The sequence below is a fragment of the Littorina saxatilis genome, linkage group LG12, assembly GCF_037325665.1.
Source record: "Littorina saxatilis isolate snail1 linkage group LG12, US_GU_Lsax_2.0, whole genome shotgun sequence".
Taxonomy (NCBI): Eukaryota; Metazoa; Mollusca; class Gastropoda; order Littorinimorpha; family Littorinidae; genus Littorina; species Littorina saxatilis.
The window spans coordinates 7,512,738-7,531,305 of record NC_090256.1 but is presented as its reverse complement, the minus strand read 5'-3'; the positions used below and the strand labels follow the sequence as shown (position 1 = coordinate 7,531,305).

Genomic DNA, 18,568 nt, shown 5'->3' with positions numbered 1-18,568 from the left:
TCTTCAAATTCTCAGTACTTGGTATTCGGCTGACGTCTTTAGCCATTCTCCCTTCTGACAAACGGAAACAGAGTTGAGAACAATGGATATAGAGAGCGGATGAGATGGATTAGAAGCACGGGACGAGGAGGGGGGTTCGTGGAAGGACGCGAGACCGAGACGTGGAAGAGACAGGTCTTATACGGCACTTGGTGATGCTTGCATTTATGGACGTTTCGGATCTTCTTATCTTCCAGAAATAACCGTTTACCTTAAACTTAAACCAATTGTGGATTAAAGCTTAACAGCGAATTGTATAGTCTAAGACTTTTCAACAAAGCTAGAGGAGTTAGTCTTTTTTTCTGCAAAAGTGGCTGAATGTAGAAAGATACAAACTGACCGTTTTAAACTGTCAGTACTTGGTAATAATAATGCTGACCGCCCTACGTCATTCTTCCCTCAGACAAACTAAGACAGAGTTGAGACAGATAGAGAGCGGAAGCGATGGAGTGGATTGTAAAGGGGTAGGGGGAAGGAGAGGTGGGGGATGCAGGGGAGAGGGGTGCAAGGGGGTAGTGGAAGAAAGAATTGCGAGACGTTGACGAGGGCGGTCTCATTCAACGCCGGACGATGCTTGCACTCTCTTGATTGCGCTTCCAGAACTTACCATTCTGCCGTACACACATTCTGGAATAGTTATAACAAGTGAAGTGTGTACAGTGGTACCTGCGATGAAAGGACACCTTTGGAACCAGCCAAAAGTGTCCCTGCACTGCAGGTGGCCTGTCACGACAGGTATACTTTGGTAGAGATAATATACAAATGGACAGCAGAAAGCGTCCTTTTAAGGGAGGTGTCCTCTCATCGGAGGGGCCACACATTGCAGGTACAGCTGTACTATACGATTTTTCCACAAAAGCTGGGAGTCTTTTCCCCGGAAGACTGTGGCCGAAAAGGACAGACACTGACCTTCCTTAATTGCCTAAAAATCTCAGTACTTGGTAATCGTCTGACGTCTTTAACCATTTCTTTCTCGCACAAACGAGGTGAGAGCCGATAGAAAAGGATGGGGTGCGACGTAGATTAAATGGAATGGTGGGGAGGAGATAGGTTGTGGAAGATTTCGGGAGACGTTGGTTGGTGAGAATACGATGCTTGCCATTATGGAGGACGTTTGTCATCTTCAAGAACCAACTATTCTAACTTTAAACACATTCTGGACATAGGAAACAAAAAATATCCTAACTTAAACACATTCTGGACATAGGAAAAAAAATGTAGACTATACGATTTCGCAATGAAAACGTTGAGGAATTTCAACATACGTTGAGGAAATATCCCATTTTCTGCAAGACTGTGGTTCAAAGGAGGTGCAAACACAGGCCTTTGTGAAACTTTCAGTACTTGGCAATCGGATGGTGTCTTCAGCAATTCTTCCTTCGTACAAACGGGGATGGAGTTGAGGAAAACGGGTGTAGAACGCACAAGAGATAAACATGGGGAGGAAAAGGGGTCAGCCGGGGTGGCGGGAGGGGGGGGGTGGGGCGTGGGGGGGGGGGGGGAGTTGGGGAGGGGGCGGAAGGCGTAAAGAATGAGGTAGGGGAAAGAGCGGAGAGACATTGAACATGTAGAAATATCACTTGTTAAATTTCATAAAAAATCTGCCCAATTGCTTTCTGTGAATCACTCTACACACGCTTAGGACTGGGGGGTGGGGGGGGGGGGGGTGAAGGTAGGTAAATACTAGGGGGATACATAGAGGAGGATACGAGGTAGATAGGGGGTTGGATCATTAGGTGTATAGAAGGTGGGTAAGGAGTGGGTGGGGGTTGGGGTAGGGGGGGGGGGGGTAGGAGATACGTAGGGACTAGGGAGGTTGAGAAGGAGGTAGGTAAGTACCACAGGGGACGGCAGGTGGGAAGCGAGAAGGGGTAGGTGTTGGGACTGTGGAGGGACTAGGGTGGGAGGTAGAAGATGTTTAAGTTCATGTAATTTGATTTGATTTGTTTTGATTTGAGTTGAGTTTCCGTTTTATCTCTGTACTAACTTTTGGAACTTTGTTCAGTGTGCTGTTCAGTGTGCTGTTCAGTGAGCTGTTCAGTGTGCTGTTCAGTGTGCTGCTCAGTGTGCTGTTCAGTGAGCTGTTCAGTGTGCTGTTCAGTGTGCTGTTCAGTGTGCTGTTCAGTGTGCTGTTTAGTGTGCTGTTCAGTGTGCTGTTCAGTGTGCTGTTTAGTGTGCTGTTCAGTGAGCTGTTCAGTGTGCTGTTCAGTGTGCTGTTCAGTGGGCTGTTCAGTGTGCTGTTCAGTGAGCTGTTCAGTGTGCTGTTCAGTGAGCTGTTCAGTGTGCTGTTTAGTGTGCTGTTCAGTGTGCTGTTCAGTGTGCTGTTCAGTGTGCTGTTCAGTGTGCTGCTCAGTGTGCTGTTCAGTGTGCTGTTTAGTGTGCTGTTCAGTGTGCTGTTCAGTGTGCTGTTCAGTGTGCTGTTCAGTGAGCTGTTCAGTGTGCTGTTCAGTGTGCTGTCCAGTGTGCTGTTCAGTGAGCTGTTCAGTGTGCTGTTCAGTGTGCTGTTCAGTGTGCTGTCCAGTGTGCTGTTCAGTGTGCTGTTCAGTGAGCTGTCCAGTGTGCTGTTCAGTGAGCTGTTCAGTGTGCTGTTCAGTGTGCTGTTTAGTGTGCTGTTCAGTGTGCTGTTCAGTGTGCTGTTCAGTGAGCTGTTCAGTGTGCTGTTCAGTGAGCTGTTCAGTGTGCTGTTCAGTGTGCTGTTCAGTGTGCTGTTCAGTGAGCTGTTCAGTGTGCTGTTCAGTGTGCTGTTCAGTGAGCTGTTCAGTGAGCTGTTCAGTGAACTGTTCAGTGAGCTGTTCAGTGAGCTGTTCAGTGTGCTGTTCAGTGTGCTGTTCAGTGTGCTGTTCAGTGTGCTGTTCAGTGTGCTGTTCAGTGAGCTGTTCAGTGTGCTGTTCAGTGTGCTGTTCAGTGTGCTGTTCAGTGTGCTGTTCAGTGGGCTGTTCAGTGTGCTGTTCATCTGTGCTGTTCAGTGAGCTGTTCAGTGAGCTGTTCAGTGTGCTGTTCAGTCAGCTGTTCAGTGAGCTGTTCAGTGTGCTGTTAAGTGTGCTGTTCAGTGAGCTGTTTAGTGTGCTGTTCAGTGTGCTGTTCAGTGTGCTTTTCAGTGTGCTTTTCAGTGTGCTGTTCAGTGTGCTGTTCAGTGTGCTGTTCAGTGAGCTGTTCAGTGAGCTGTTCAGTGTGCTGTTCAGTGTGCTGTTTAGTGTGCTGTTCAGTGTGCTGTTCAGTCAGCTGTTCAGTGTGCTGTTCAGTGTGCTGTTTAGTGTGCTGTTCAGTGTGCTTTTCAGTGTGCTGTTCAGTGTGCTGTTCAGTGAGCTGTTCAGTGTGCTGTTCAGTGTGCTGTTTAGTGTGCTGTTCAGTGTGCTGTTCAGTCAGCTGTTCAGTGTGCTGTTCAGTGTGCTGTTCAGTGTGCTGTTCAGTGTGCTGTTCAGTGAGCTGTTCAGTCAGCTGTTCAGTGTGCTGTTCAGTGTGCTGTTCAGTGTGCTGTTTAGTGTGCTGTTCAGTGGGCTGTTCAGTGGGCTGTTCAGTGTGCTGTTCAGTGTGCTTTTCAGTGTGCTGTTCAGTGTGCTGTTCAGTGAGCTGTTCAGTGTGCTGTTCAGTGTGCTGTTCAGTGTGCTGTTCAGTGTGCTGTTCAGTGTGCTGTTCAGTGTGCTGTTTAGTGTGCTGTTCAGTGTGCTGTTCAGTGTGCTGTTCAGTGTGCTGTTCAGTGTGCTGTTCAGTGAGCTGTTCAGTGTGCTGTTCAGTGTGCTGTTTAGTGTGCTGTTCAGTGTGCTGTTCAGTCAGCTGTTCAGTGTGCTGTTCAGTGTGCTGTTCAGTGAGCTGTTCAGTGTGCTGTTCAGTGTGCTGTTCAGTGTGCTGTTCAGTGTGCTGTTCAGTGTGCTGTTCAGTGTGCTGTTCAGTGAGCTGTTCAGTGTGCTGTTCAGTGAGCTGTTCAGTGTGCTGTTCAGTGTGCTGTTCAGTGAGCTGTTCAGTGTGCTGTTCAGTGAGCTGTTCAGTGTGCTGTTCAGTGTGCTGTTCAGTGTGCTGTTCAGTGTGCTGTTCAGTGTGCTGTTCAGTGTGCTGTTCAGTGTGCTGTTCAGTGTGCTGTTCAGTGTGCTGTTCAGTGTGCTGTTCAGTGTGCTGTTCAGTGTGCTGTTCAGTCAGCTGTTCAGTGTGCTGTTCAGTGTGCTGTTTAGTGTGCTGTTCAGTGTGCTGTTCAGTCAGCTGTTCAGTGTGCTGTTCAGTGTGCTGTTCAGTGTGCTGTTCAGTGTGCTGTTCAGTGAGCTGTTCAGTCAGCTGTTCAGTGTGCTGTTCAGTGTGCTGTTCAGTGTGCTGTTCAGTGTGCTGTTCAGTGGGCTGTTCAGTGAGCTGTTCAGTGAGCTGTTCAGTGTGCTGTTCAGTGTGCTGTTTAGTGTGCTGTTCAGTGTGCTGTTCAGTGTGCTGTTCAGTGTGCTGTTCAGTGTGCTGTTCAGTGTGCTGTTCAGTGAGCTGTTCAGTGTGCTGTTCAGTGTGCTGTTTAGTGTGCTGTTCAGTGTGCTGTTCAGTGAGCTGTTCAGTGTGCTGTTCAGTGAGCTGTTCAGTGTGCTGTTTAGTGTGCTGTTCAGTGTGCTGTTCAGTGTGCTGTTCAGTGTGCTGTTCAGTGTGCTGTTCAGTGTGCTGTTCAGTGTGCTGTTCAGTGAGCTGTTCAGTGTGCTGTTCAGTGTGCTGTTCAGTGTGCTGTTCAGTGTGCTGTTCAGTGTGCTGTTCAGTCAGCTGTTCAGTGTGCTGTTCAGTGTGCTGTTTAGTGTGCTGTTCAGTGTGCTGTTCAGTCAGCTGTTCAGTGTGCTGTTCAGTGTGCTTTTCAGTGTGCTGTTCAGTGTGCTGTTCAGTGAGCTGTTCAGTGTGCTGTTCAGTGTGCTGTTCAGTGTGCTGTTTAGTGTGCTGTTTAGTGTGCTGTTTAGTGTGCTGTTCAGTGAGCTGTTCAGTGTGCTGTTCAGTGTGCTGTTCAGTGAGCTGTTCAGTGTGCTGTTTAGTGTGCTGTTCAGTGTGCTGTTCAGTGTGCTGTTCAGTGAGCTGTTCAGTGTGCTGTTTAGTGTGCTGTTCAGTGGGCTGTTCAGTGAGCTGTTCAGTGTGCTGTTCAGTGTGCTGTTCAGTGTGCTTTTCAGTGTGCTGTTCAGTGTGCTGTTCAGTGAGCTGTTCAGTCAGCTGTTCAGTGTGCTGTTCAGTGAGCTGTTCAGTGAGCTGTTCAGTGAACTGTTCAGTGAGCTGTTCAGTGAGCTGTTCAGTGTGCTGTTCAGTGTGCTGTTCAGTGTGCTGTTCAGTGTGCTGTTCAGTGTGCTGTTCAGTGTGCTGTTCAGTGTGCTGTTCAGTGAGCTGTTCAGTGTGCTGTTTAGTGTGCTGTTCAGTGGGCTGTTCAGTGAGCTGTTCAGTGTGCTGTTTAGTGTGCTGTTCAGTGTGCTGTTCAGTGTGCTGTTCAGTGAGCTGTTCAGTGTGCTGTTTAGTGTGCTGTTCAGTGGGCTGTTCAGTGAGCTGTTCAGTGTGCTGTTCAGTGTGCTGTTCAGTGTGCTTTTCAGTGTGCTGTTCAGTGTGCTGTTCAGTGTGCTGTTCAGTGTGCTTTTCAGTGTGCTGTTCAGTGTGCTTTTCAGTGTGCTGTTCAGTGTGCTGTTCAGTGAGCTGTTCAGTCAGCTGTTCAGTGTGCTGTTCAGTGTGCTGTTCAGTGTGCTGTTCAGTGTGCTGTTCAGTGTGCTGTTTAGTGTGCTGTTCAGTGTGCTGTTCAGTGTGCTGTTCAGTGTGCTGTTCAGTGTGCTGTTCAGTGAGCTGTTCAGTGAACTGTTCAGTGAGCTGTTCAGTGAGCTGTTCAGTGTGCTGTTCAGTGTGCTGTTCAGTGTGCTGTTCAGTGTGCTGTTCAGTGTGCTGTTCAGTGTGCTGTTCAGTGTGCTGTTCAGTGAGCTGTTCAGTGTGCTGTTCAGTGTGCTGTTCAGTGTGCTGTTCAGTGTGCTGTTCAGTGAGTTGTTCAGTGTGCTGTTCAGTGAGCTGTTCAGTGTGCTGTTCAGTGTGCTGTTTAGTGTGCTGTTCAGTGTGCTGTTCAGTGAGTTGTTCAGTGTGCTGTTCAGTGTGCTGTTCAGTGGGCTGTTCAGTGTGCTGTTCAGTGAGCTGTTCAGTGTGCTGTTCAGTGAGCTGTTCAGTGTGCTGTTTAGTGTGCTGTTCAGTGAGCTGTTCAGTGTGCTGTTCATCTGTGCTGTTCATCTGTGCTGTTCAGTGAGCTGTTCAGTGTGCTGTTCAGTGTGCTGTTCAGTGTGCTGTTCAGTGTGCTGTTCCGCTTGGACACATACATGAATACAGCCTGTCTGCTTTCTGGGCATAGCGGGAATGTTAGCCTAATTAACTTCGTAACGTCTTCTCCTTCTTTTCGCTCGGCTGTCACATTTGGAAATCGGTCCATGAATTCGCTGGACTTCTGCATTGCCTCCACAGGCTTCAGTGCAGTTTGTCCTCAAGGGGAATGGGGCTTGGTCGGAACTCCTCCCTCAGCTGGTGTAAGTTCCCGCGGCCCTGGAGTGTGTGTTGTGTGTTTTGTTCTGTTTCTCAGCATAGACACATCGGGGGGAACACCAGGTGGAATCGTCTGTGCAGATGTCGACCCAGACGACGGTGGCCTGTCCTCAGGCGAACAAATAACCACCTGGTCTGGTCTGGTCTGGACAGTTTCTGGAAGTTGTCTGGTGGTGGTACTCGGTCTGTGAAGGGTCTTGTAGTGATTGGTTTTATTCCTGTGTAGAGATTGACTTGGTTGTCTTCTTTTGTTCTCCATCTGCGCCTTGTTTTGCTTTTCTGTCTGTTACGGTGGAACCCCCTTTTAAGACCCCCCCCCCCAATTTAAGACTCCCTCCCTTTTAAGACCCTGTTTTCTCGTATTTTCTGTACACATTAACCTCTGCAAATATACCCCCATTTTAAAAGTCCCTCTTGTTTGGGACTTAAAAGGGGGCTCCACTGCACATCGTACATGTTTAGCTGACATCTAAAGCAATCTGCGACACTCATTCAGCAAACAAATCCTCACTCTGCACATACAGCAGCCAGACCATTACATGTTGGTATGTGTCGAAATGGAGGATGCTCTTGCCCCCAGCCAAAAGCCTCAACACATCTGTGTTTGTAGAAACGGAGGCTGCTCTTGCCCCCAGCCAAAAGCCTCAACACGTCTGTGTTTGTAGAAACGGAGGCTGCTCTTGCCCCCAGCCAAAAGCCTCAACACATCTGTGTTTGTAGAAACGGAGGATGCTCTTGCCCCCAGCCAAAAGCCTCAACACATCTGTGTTTGTAGAAATGGAGGATGCTCTTGCCCCTAGCCAAAAGCCTCAACACATCTGTGTTTGTAGAAACGGAGGCTGCTCTTGCCCCCAGCCAAAAGCCTCAACACATCTGTGTTTGTAGAAATGGAGGCTGCTCTTGTCCCCAGCCAAAAGCCTCAACACATCTGTGTTTGTAGAAACGGAGGATGCTCTTGCCCCCAGCCAAAAGCCTCAACACATCTGTGTTTGTAGAAACGGAGGATGCTCTTGCCCCTAGCCAAAAGCCTCAACACATCTGTGTTTGTAGAAACGGAGGATGCTCTTGCCCCCAGCCAAAAGCCTCAACACATCTGTGTTTGTAGAATGAAGGATTCTTTAAACAAAAACTTGGTTTGAGCGTAATTTATTGAAAACGATGTCTCTGCAAACATTAGGAGCTTAAAGCCTGATATCATAAATGGGCGACGGACGGATGCTCTGATGCACTGAACATCCTGGACACATTTGTGTTGGTGGAATGATGGAGTCTTAACAAAATTGAAGTGTGTACTCTAGGATTTTTTTACACACGCTGAGGAGGTAAAAAACACCTAATATTTTAAGTGGGCGATGTTGACTTCACGAAGCTCGCTGCACGAAGCTTTGGCACCGAATTTTCTGTGAACAGATTTCACTTAGAATTTCAAACAGAATGAGGCAGAGCGATGTTAAGATATCAAATAACCAAAGGGAAGTAATCGCTCTTAATGCATACGACATGTGTAATAGAGTAAGCGAGAGTTGTACGGAACCTTTTCTCCTGGCACCCGAGAGAATAACAAGCATTGAAATGAACAAGCGACTTTCATCCTCAAAAAAGGATGATCACCGCAAGCTCATATGCATTAAGAGCGATTACTTCCCTTTGGTTATTTGAGATTTCACTTTGTCAAATTCGAGCTCAATGAAAGACAAACACAGATATAACTCAACCGCCTGAAGCCATTAGTGTGTGATACAGGGACAATGTGATATCTGTAGGCCTAGGCCTATACTAGTGATTACTGTGTGTGATACATGAAATGTGATATGAATGCTGTTTTTATATGTTATACTCTTACTTTCTGCCTATGTCTTAATCCCAAGCGCAAGACAAATTCTTCTATGTGAAAATTGAAGCCAATAAAATTTGAGTTGAGTTGAGTCGAGTTGAGTTGAGTAGCTCTCAGGTCACTCTTCTCCTGAGAGACCGGACTTGAGAGAATTACTATAAAGAAGGTGAGTGCGCACGAGATAGCGGCAACGCCCTCCCATCGATTTCTCCCATTCACACTGACCATTTCGACCGACCAATGTTTAATATATAACTCTCTTCACAACCCGCTAAGGGCGGGGATGTAGCTCAGTCGGTAGCGCGCTGGATTTGTATCCAGTTGGCCGCTGTCAGCGTGAGTTCGTCCCCACGTTTTTCAGAGTGTGCAGACTCTCCTCGGTGTCCGAACACCCCCGTGTGTACACGCAAGCACAAGACCAAGTGCGCACGAAAAAGATCCTGTAATCCATGTCAGAGTTCGTTGGGTTATAGAAACACGAACATACCCAGCATGCCTCCACCAAAAGCGGCGTATGGCTGCCGGGGTAAAAACGGTCATACACGTAAAAGCCGTGGGAGTTTCAGCCCATGAACGAACAAACAAACAACCCGCTAAGCCCCCTCCCCCCTCCCTCATCCCTCTCAATATGCATTCTGCGCTGATTTGTTCAGTAGGTAAAACGCAGTTCTGGAGAAGCAGTTCTGGAGAAGTGAAGTCCAAGGGACATTTCTTTCTGTGCTGCAATTTATACTCGAAATTACGTACTCCGTGACTATCTTAATGTAAATAGGGAATAGGTGATGCAAATTCTTCAGTGTCCGAGTTCCGAGCCTATTCATCGTCATGTTTTATTAACTTAAAGGCACACTCAGCTCCGTCGCGATATAACCTTCGTGGTTGAAAACGACGTTAAACACCAAATAAAGAAAGAAAGCACACTCAGCTTCCCGTAAATCATCAGTTTCTGGTCTCAGACACTGTCAGGCTTTTACACACAGTACAAACACCCTTTCGTTTAAACATTCACCGCTTGAGAACATCCTAGGTGCCCTCTGTAAAGAGCGAGCAGTTTTCATAGAATTTATTTTTGCGTGGCCAGCCGGATTGTCTGTAAGGGAAGAGCTTCGTTTTGGCGCTAGACCTAACTTTTAAAATCTCAATAATAAATTGACAGCTTGTTACACAAACATTCTTAAATCATAAAATAATTATTTTTTCATCAAGACATGATCAGTACAATTCGAAGTTTTGAAAGTTCGAACAAATAAAAGCCCGGAAGCGTGTCACGCAAAACGTGTTTCCTCATGCTAGCAGACGAATGTTCTGCATAGCGCCAGTTTCTTTGAACGGTCAACTGCCACCGCTCAGTTCGTGTGACTCGCAGCCGTTTGTTGCGTTTTAGGTTCAGAGGTACACAAAAACGTGCTATTGCAGATACAGCGAGTCGCATTAAAATCACAAACTGACGACTAAATTGTGAAAAAAAGGAAAGTGGATCACACGGGTTCACGATGGCTCAGGGGTTAGATAAACTACAAAAACATGTGTGTGTGGTTTTCGCGAGCTAAATGGCCATTTAAACGAACTGTGTCATTGAATGCTACTAAATGCTATTGCAAGTGTGTTCGATAAGGTTATAACTGCTTTTTTCATTTGTTTGTTTGCTTAACGCCCAGCCGACCACGAAGGGCCATATCAGGGCGGTCGCTTTTTTCATGAGAAGATTTAAATCGTTCTGTAAGCCATTGGAGACGGACTGGGGCTTTAAGCGCTGGTGGCTATACGCTTTCAGGATACGCTTGGATTCAGGAATTCAAATCTGTAATCCGGCGACTGCGTCAGGTTAACTGCTTTCAGGGTTACGAGAAAAAGTAGGACGAAGCGTTAACAAAGACGGAGTCCATAGAGAATATAGCCAAACGACTACCCAATATAGCACTTAAGATATGAATAATTGAACGTTCAAACACTGATTCTTAGGTATTTCTCGAGTGTGATGTCTTCGTTTTAACCCCCAAACCGAACTGTGAAGCTCTTGGGGCAAAATGTGACAGTTGCTTTGGCCAAGTGTATCTTTTTCATGCATATTGTACTCATTTCACTTCACATGGACGATTTTCAACCGAGATTCAATCGACTTCTCAGTGCCACCGAGAAGCCGCTCCGACCATACAGCATTACTCGTGTGTAATGTCATCAATTCAGACCCCAAACCGAACTGCGTAGCTCTAGGGGCAATATTCTTCTTCTTCTTCGTCGTTCGCTCAGACAGCAACTCCGGAGGCCCTGATGAAGGCTGCTGTACGCCGGAGGCTCTCCATGGGTCCATAGAGTTTGTCCCTCATCGGTGTGAGAGAGTTCCTTTGGCCAGGTGTATCCTTTTAATGCATATATTCTATTCCTTTCACTTACCGTTGCCGATTTTCAACCGAGATTCAATCGATTCTCCAGTGCCACCGAGATGCCACTGCAGAACGGGAAAATTGGTGTGAACGGATGCGTTTACCCCACTTGAAAGCTAAACCAGATCTATATAGGTTTACACGGTGGTTTACATATTGTGATGGAAGCTAAACCAGATCTATATAGGTTTACACGGTGGTTTACATATTGTGATGGAAGCTAAACCAGATCTATATAGGTCTACACGGTGGTTTACATATTGTGATGGAAGCTAAACCAGATCTATATAGGTTTACACGGTGGTTTACATATTGTGATGGAAGCTACCTGTAAAGGCACACTTCATCCTTACCGTGTAAAGAGTTCGGCTCACCATCTAAGATCTGACTTTAACGCGGTATAAGAACATCCCTCCACTTGGTCACATGCCAAAAATGAACTATATGCACAGTGGGATTTTCGTTTAATTGAATCATTTTCGAAAAGCCACTCGTGGCTATATATTTCAGAAATTAATTCGTTATAAAATCCCAACTTCCCACAGCAAGTATAGTCAGGCGGTTGATGTTTGGCTATAAATCAATCAATCAATCAATGAGGCTTATATCGCGCATATTCCGTGGGTACAGTTCTAGGCGCTCTGCAGTGATGCCGTGTGAGATGAAATTTTATACGGCCAGTAGATTGCAGCCATTTCGGCGCATATTTACCTTTCACGGCCTATTATTCCAAGTCAAACGGGTATAGGTAGACAATTATTAACTGTGCCTAAGCAATTTTGCCAGGAAAGACCCTTTTGTCAATCGTGGGATCTTTAACGTGCACACCCAATGTAGTGTACACGGGGGGAGGTTCGGACACCGAAGAGAGTCTGCACACAAAGTTGACTCTGTGAAATAAATTTCCGCCGAACCTGGGATCGAACTCACGCTGACAGCGGCCAACTGAATACAAATCCAGCGCGCTACCAACTGAGCTATATCCCCGCCCAAATGACCAAATGAATGAATGTTCTTACCCCACGTAAAACCCTAGCCAGATCTGAGATGGTGAGCCGAAGTCTTTACATGGTTAGGAAAGTGTCTTTAAATAAATAACCGGAACTCCCCAGAAAGGGGATATCACAAGCAGTTGTTGCTAATTTACTGATTGTACTGCAGATGCATTTTTTTTAAAGCTTCCATTTCAAAGAAAGTAAAACTTCTGTTCTGCTTTGGGAAACACGATATGGAAATTCCGTTTATATACCGCCACTTGATACCAATCAATAGAATTTAACAATCGCACACACAGCTAGTTTGAAGGCAGAATCAATGAAGCTAGGGCAACATGAGCAGCAGTTGAATAAGCCCAATCGCAGCAACAATTGTAAGCGAGACAACACCAACTCTCTCTATATCTGCCTCTTTCTGTTTGTCTCTATGTCCGGACTTCCACCCGCCAGTACGTCCGTCCCTCTCTCCCTCTATCTCTGTCTCTGTCTGCCTGTCTGTCTCTCTGTCTGTCTCTCTGTCTGTCATTCTCTCTCTTTCCTTTTCTCTCTCTTGAGCAGTCCCTCTCTCTGTCTCTATCTCTGTCTCTGTTTCTCTGTCTCTGTCTGCCTGTCTGTCTGTCTGTCTGTCTCTGTCTCTCTCTCTCTCTCTCTCTCTCTCTCTCTCTCTCTATCTCTATCTCTCTCTGTTTCTCTGTCTGTCTGTCCCTCTCTCTGTCTCTCTCTGTTTCTCTGTCTGTCTGTCTGTCTGTCTGTCTTTTCTCCCTCTCTCTCTCTCCCTCCCTCCCCCTCTCTCTCTCTCTCCCTCTCTCGCCCCTGATGTTTAGTTTCCATTGTGTACTCGGATAATGTATGCAATGCTCTTAAGTTTGTTTTTGTTTTTTTTAAATATTGTATATGTAGTTAATCTGAATGTGTAACCCCTCGTCCCCTCTCCCTTCTTCTTGAAACTTTAGCTGCCTGTATATGGCCCTGTTCGGCAATTCATTGCTGTACTTTTTTAAGAAATTAAAAAAACACCATTTACGTTTGTTTGTGTCTGGTTTTGTTTTGTATGACTTTGTGAGTCCAATATTTTTTATGTTTATACTCGACCATTATTTTGATGTTTTATTAGTTTAATACTTTGATGAGGTATGTGCGCAGTCTTTGCTTTTGTTTGTTTGCTTTGTGTTCTCTGTATATGCTCCAAGGACAGGTTGGAAGATTAGGCTAAGCCTAAAACCTTTATCCTTATGTAATTAAGTTCTGAGTTCTGAGTTCTGTCTGCCTCTCTCTCTCTCTCTCTCTCTCTCTCTCTCTCTCTCTCTCTCTCTCTCTCTCTCTCTCTCTCTCTCTCTCTCTGTTTCTTCATTCACACCCCCCCCCCCCCCCCCCCCGTACGACCTTTTTACCTTGCTACTAGCTATTGTGGCAGATAGTAGACGGTGACTATGACTGCGGAAAGGAAATAATAACAAGGAAGTCTCTGCGCCTCGCCTATTATTTTGTTCTGTTGTACAAACAATGGAAACCTAATTATATCTGACCCAGCCTGTTGGGCTTTTGTGTGTCAGAGCAAGTGTTTACAATTATTATCGACCGACGTACTCTCTAACGTTACAAAAGAGCGTTATGAATACCTTTTATGTCATTGCCCATCCACTGTCGATTTGGTTTTGCACGTTCCAGGGCATGGTACCCACAGACGCACGGACGTTCGCACACTATTTACGCAAGAGCACACACACACACACACACACACACACACACACACACACACACACACACACACACACACACACACACACACACACACACACACACACACACACACACCCCGCGCGCGCTCGCGTCGAAGTTGATGTGATCCTCATCGGGCTGTCAACGATCCTCATTCATTATCAAGAACTGGTCAACACACAGATTCCAATCTTGGATTTGTGTTTGGAATACTTCAGTTAAGTGCAGCTGCGTGTCGCCTACTTTCTTCAGCTCTGAAATATACTGCACCATTTCTTTATACCTCCACTGAAATATCCATTTCATACGAGGCGTTTGTTTTCGCTGTTTGGCACACTTTTGGGATTGATGATTTTGTTGATTTTGTTTTGTTAGATGAGTCATGTTACAGACACTCAGAGAGGGTACTCTGGCGATAAAATCGACCCTACAAAAACTGTAGTCTCAAAATTAAAAATGGCAAATAAGCAGAAAAACAATTGATGACGGTTGTTGAGGCTGTGACGCAAATACGACAAAACATGCGGAAAAAAAGGGTGTGACGCACATGGAAAACAAAGCTATCTTGACAAGCCTTTTCACTTTTTTAAAATTTTTTATTCATTTTATCTTCTATTTTTTTTTATTTTGTTCTATTTGATTTTGTTTTTGTTTTTCTTGTTTTGTACCTATGAAATTACAGTGGCGGACATCTTCAGTGATAACAAATTTGTGTGTTACCTTGAATTGAGGACACTCAACACTCTTAAAGGTTGTCGAGGCTGCTTTGTTTGGAATAACTGAATTACTCACACAGCGCTACGTCCTTACCACGACCATGCCGATCACGTCGATCTTAAAAAAAAAATCAAATCGGGGCATATCGCCGTCAAAATCCAGAGCGTGGCCAATCGTGGGCCAAACGTGGGAGGATATCCATGAACCTGGTTTTGTCGGGGTGGGATCTGCTAGATCGGGAAGCTGCACGCTCTCCCTACGCTTATTTTTAACTGCACAAAACAAGCGTAGCCGGGTGGTGGCGCAGTACAGTCTTGATGTAGTTTTTTTCATTTGCCATGTGCTGGTTTTTGACGGCGATTATACCCCACCTTCGAAGAGGAACGGACCTGATGGTGGTTTTATCACGACCACAGAGATCCCACCACGATGCTACCACGCTGCTTGTCAGTACGATAATGGCGTTCCCGCCACGTCCTTAACCAAACAATGACCTATCGCCAAAAAAAAAAACCCAAAAAACAAGAAGCTGTAAATGTTTTGTGCTACTTTTTTTTCAACATGTTTTCTTTAAGTCCTAGGATTCGTAATATTAGTGTATGTGCTTGAGTGCGTGCGTGCGTGCGTGCGTTCGTGCGTGCTTGCGCGCATGCGTGCGAGAATGGTTCTGTGTTTTTTGTTTATGTATTTTCATAATTTTCTTTTACATATGTAAGTCCTCAAAATTGGTGCGTGTGCGCGCGCGTGTTCGTGTGCGTCCGTGTGTGTGTGTGTGTGTGTGTGTGCGTGTGCGTGTGTTTGAATGTGTGGTTGTGTGTGTGTGTGTGTGTGTGTGGGTGTGTGTGTGTGTGTGTGAATGTGTGGTTGTGTGTGTGCGTGTGCGTGTGCGCGTGCGCGCGCGCGTGTGTGTGTGCGAGTATCGCTCAGTCAGTCAGCTCAGTCAATCAGTTTATCTGCCTGCAAATGTGTCCGTCGGTAACTCTGTCTGCAAATGACAGCCTGTGTGCGCGCGGGCAAGGTTTTCAAATTTGTTTCGTTTCCCAAAACATCTCCAATCACTCCTATTGTGACCATTCCACATCGAGAGGAAGAGGACACCGACTCCATATCTGCTCTTCTGATAAGCCCATACTGAAGTGCACGCTTGCAAAAACAACTGATGAATGCTGAAATACAAGAAGACAAGCATAACACGCAGGATGTGGGCTGAAGATCGTGGTCATGATTGCATGGTCATTGTTAGATGGTTATCGGCGGAAAAGTTATTTTAGGCAAAACTGTACCTGAACGGTCTTTTTCTTTCTTCGTGACATTCACAATATTGTTGTTGTTGTTGTTGTTGTTGTTGTTGACATTTTTGTTGTTGTTAGTGGTGGTGGCGGCGCATATTCTCGTGAAAGCATCAGCTTAATTGACCACTTACATATTGTGCCGGCTTATCTGGTGAGATGCTAAAAGTTATAAAGTCAAACGTTATATAACACAAGACCAATTGCTGGTATTTTACACAGTTTTGTTTTTACTTTTTCTTATCAGATATCAGGTTTTTGCAGTGTGCGTTACAAAAAAAAACAAACTCGTGATGGATAATTTCAAAATTAGATACTCAATTTCGTTCTGCCTGTGGGTAACCAGTCCTACAAGACCTTTAGTTTCATGCTGCTTACAGGCAACCAAAAAAGGCTTTAATTTCATGCTGCCTTTGGGTGACACACGAGACCCTCAGTTGCATGCTGCCTATGGGTGACCCACGAGACCCTCAGTTTCATGCCGCCTATGGGTGACCCATGAGATCCTCAGTTTCATGCCGCCTATGGGTGACCCATGAGATCCTCAGTTTCATGCTGCCTATGGGTGACCCATGAGATCCTCAGTTTCATGCTGCCTATGGGTGACCCATGAGATCCTCAGTTGCATGCTGCCTATGGGTGACCCATGAGATCCTCAGTTTCATGCTGCCTATGGGTGACCCATGAGATCCTCAGTTTCATGCTGCCTATGGGTGACCCATGAGATCCTCAGTTTCATGCTGCCTATGGGTGACCCACGAGACCCTCAGTTTCATGCTGCCTATGGGTGACCCACGAGACCCTCAGTTGCATGCTGCCCATCGGTGACCCACGAAACCGACCCTCAGTTGCATGCTGCCTATGGGTGACCCACGAGACCCTCAGTTTCATGCTGCCTATGGGTGATCCATGAGACCCTCAGATTCATGTTGCCTATTTTCGAACATTCACCTCTTCTACTCTCAAACACTCTTCATTAGATTTGTTGAGACCCGTTTCTAACCGCTTGCTTCCTTTTATATGATAAACCGACCATAGAGCGTCATAGTACAAACAAATCTTCAAAATCTCCAAAACCGCTTGGAATTCTGGGTAGGGGAATCTTTTTGTGAAAAGACACCAGTGCCCTTTGGCGATTGGTTCAATGCATTTCGGTGCTCATTTTAGTATTTCGCATAATATATATGTTGCTTAACACTAACAGTTAAATATATATATAAGGTGTTCTGTACTCACCAAGAAATAATACAGTTAGTCTGAGGTATACATTTTTCTTTTTAGTCACACACGGAAAAACAAATCATTCATTTGTTTCCGGTTGACCTGTAACGACCAGGTTGGCTGCACCTATGACACCGGTCAGTTTCCGTTTTGTTACGCCCCCCCCCCCCCCCCCAACTGACAAGACTGACCACTGCTTGACCACCAACACCCAGAGAGGAATTGGTCAATTGCAGCTGGCCCCGAAAGTCCGCTAACGCCGCTGTGACCGATGTCCAACACTCTCTCTCTGGAGCTGTCAAGAAAACACGGTAATTGTGTTACCCTTTCTGCTAGAACAGAGTGGGTATTTTTCTGGTTCAGGAAATAGACTTGTGAACAGTGGTTGTGTCTGGTTAGAGATGGAGAAGTGATGGTGGTGGTAAGGGTTGTGGTGGTGTCTGGTTAGAGATGGAGAAGTGATGGTGGTGGTAAGGGTTGTGGTGGTGTCTGGTTAGAGATGGAGAAGTGATGGTGGTGGTACGGGTTGTGGTGGTGTCTGGTTAGAGATGGAGAAGTGATGGTGGTGGTACGGGTTGGGGTGGTGTCTGGTTAGAGATGGAGAAGTGATGGTGGTGGTAAGGGTTGTGGTGGTGTCTGGTTAGAGATGGAGAAGTGATGGTGGTGGTAAGGGTTGTGGTGGTGTCTGGTTAGAGATGGAGAAGTGATGGTGGTGGTAAGGGTTGTGGTTGTGTCTGGTTAGAGATGGAGAAGTGATGGTGGTGGTAAGGGTTGTGGTGGTGTCTGTTTGCTGTCTGTCTGTGTTGGTAACTTTTTGTGTCCATGTGTGTGTGTGTGTGTATGTGGGTGAATGTGGGTGTGTGTGTGTATGTGTGTGTGTATGTGTGTGTGTGTGGGTGCGTGTGTATGTGTGTGAGTGTGTGTGTGTGTGTGTGTCTGCCTGTCTGTCTATCTATCTGTCTGTCTGTCTATCTGTCTGTCTGTCTGTCTGCGGTGAAAACAGAGAGACTGGCCAGTTTTATAACATGAAGTCAAGAATCGGTTTTTGTCATTAAAAATTGTGTAAGATCCGTTTCATCAAAAAAGAATAAAATTAATTATCCCCAAACATGAGAATAAGGAATTTGTCTGACAGCAGAAAACCTATCTACAAACAAACAAACAAACAAACACAACATCAACGTCACGTGGGTACGTATCGAATAGCTTGAGCAAGACGCGGAGATTGGATCGGATCCGGTTTGGTGCCTTGGCAAATGTCGTGTGTATCTTTTTCGTGTTTCAATAATAATATTGGTTTAAACAGTAGTTTATTCATAAACACATACATGATAATATAACAACATGTTTACAAAGCTAAAGGAGCACAACAAGTTTAAAACTTATGGTAAGTGCTCACATAATCATACCTGTAATTTAATGGCGGGATATGATCAACGCGACAACTCTGTTTAAATATTAATATTGACTTATCGCTTAATGAAACCGCGAAATGTGTTGGATATTACAAGAAAATATTATCTGTGGTCCGTTGCGAAAACGAAATGATTACAAGTAAACCTATCGCGACTCGCGCTAGGGAAATTAAAAAAAAAATATTCAGTTCCTGCTAGTGCTTCAAAAACGTATTCGCTTTATAAGTTCTTTGTGTCGAGAAATCCCTTTCTTTCTGACAGGAAAATATTGATTTTGTATGATGCTCGGAAAATACATTGAAAGTGATTTCTGCTTGAGCTTTCAGCACAAAATGCCCCCAGATTGATTCACGAACAGTCATTTTTTTTCTCCTGTGAATTTATTTCTTCTTCTCCGTTTGGTGTAGGTTGAACAAAGTAATTTTCGTTTGTGTCAGAAAAAGAGAAAGTAATT

At 45.6% G+C, this 18,568-nt stretch overlaps 1 protein-coding gene across 1 annotated transcript; it reads left to right on the top strand.

Moving 5' to 3' along the window:
• Positions 1-1,570: 1,570 nt before the first annotated feature.
• LOC138982340 (dynein heavy chain-like) lies at positions 1,571-9,069 on the top strand. Its single transcript, XM_070355594.1, has 10 exons — positions 1,571-1,575; positions 2,513-2,679; positions 2,969-3,251; positions 3,390-3,623; positions 4,218-4,463; positions 4,854-5,915; positions 6,578-6,683; positions 7,151-7,252; positions 7,536-7,637; positions 9,031-9,069. The coding sequence occupies exons 1-10, from the start codon at positions 1,571-1,573 to the stop codon at positions 9,067-9,069; spliced, it is 2,346 nt and encodes a 781-aa protein (XP_070211695.1).
• Positions 9,070-18,568: the final 9,499 nt, after the last annotated feature.

Bases quoted from the DNA above. Each gene is read 5' to 3' on its own strand.
- LOC138982340 (XM_070355594.1), top strand. The intron at 4,464-4,853 runs GTTCAGTGTGCT...TGTGCTTTTCAG, and splicing joins AGTGTGCTGTTCAGTGTGCT to TGTGCTGTTCAGTGTGCTGT. The intron at 7,638-9,030 runs GTTTGTAGAATG...TTTGTTCAGTAG, and splicing joins AAAAGCCTCAACACATCTGT to GTAAAACGCAGTTCTGGAGA.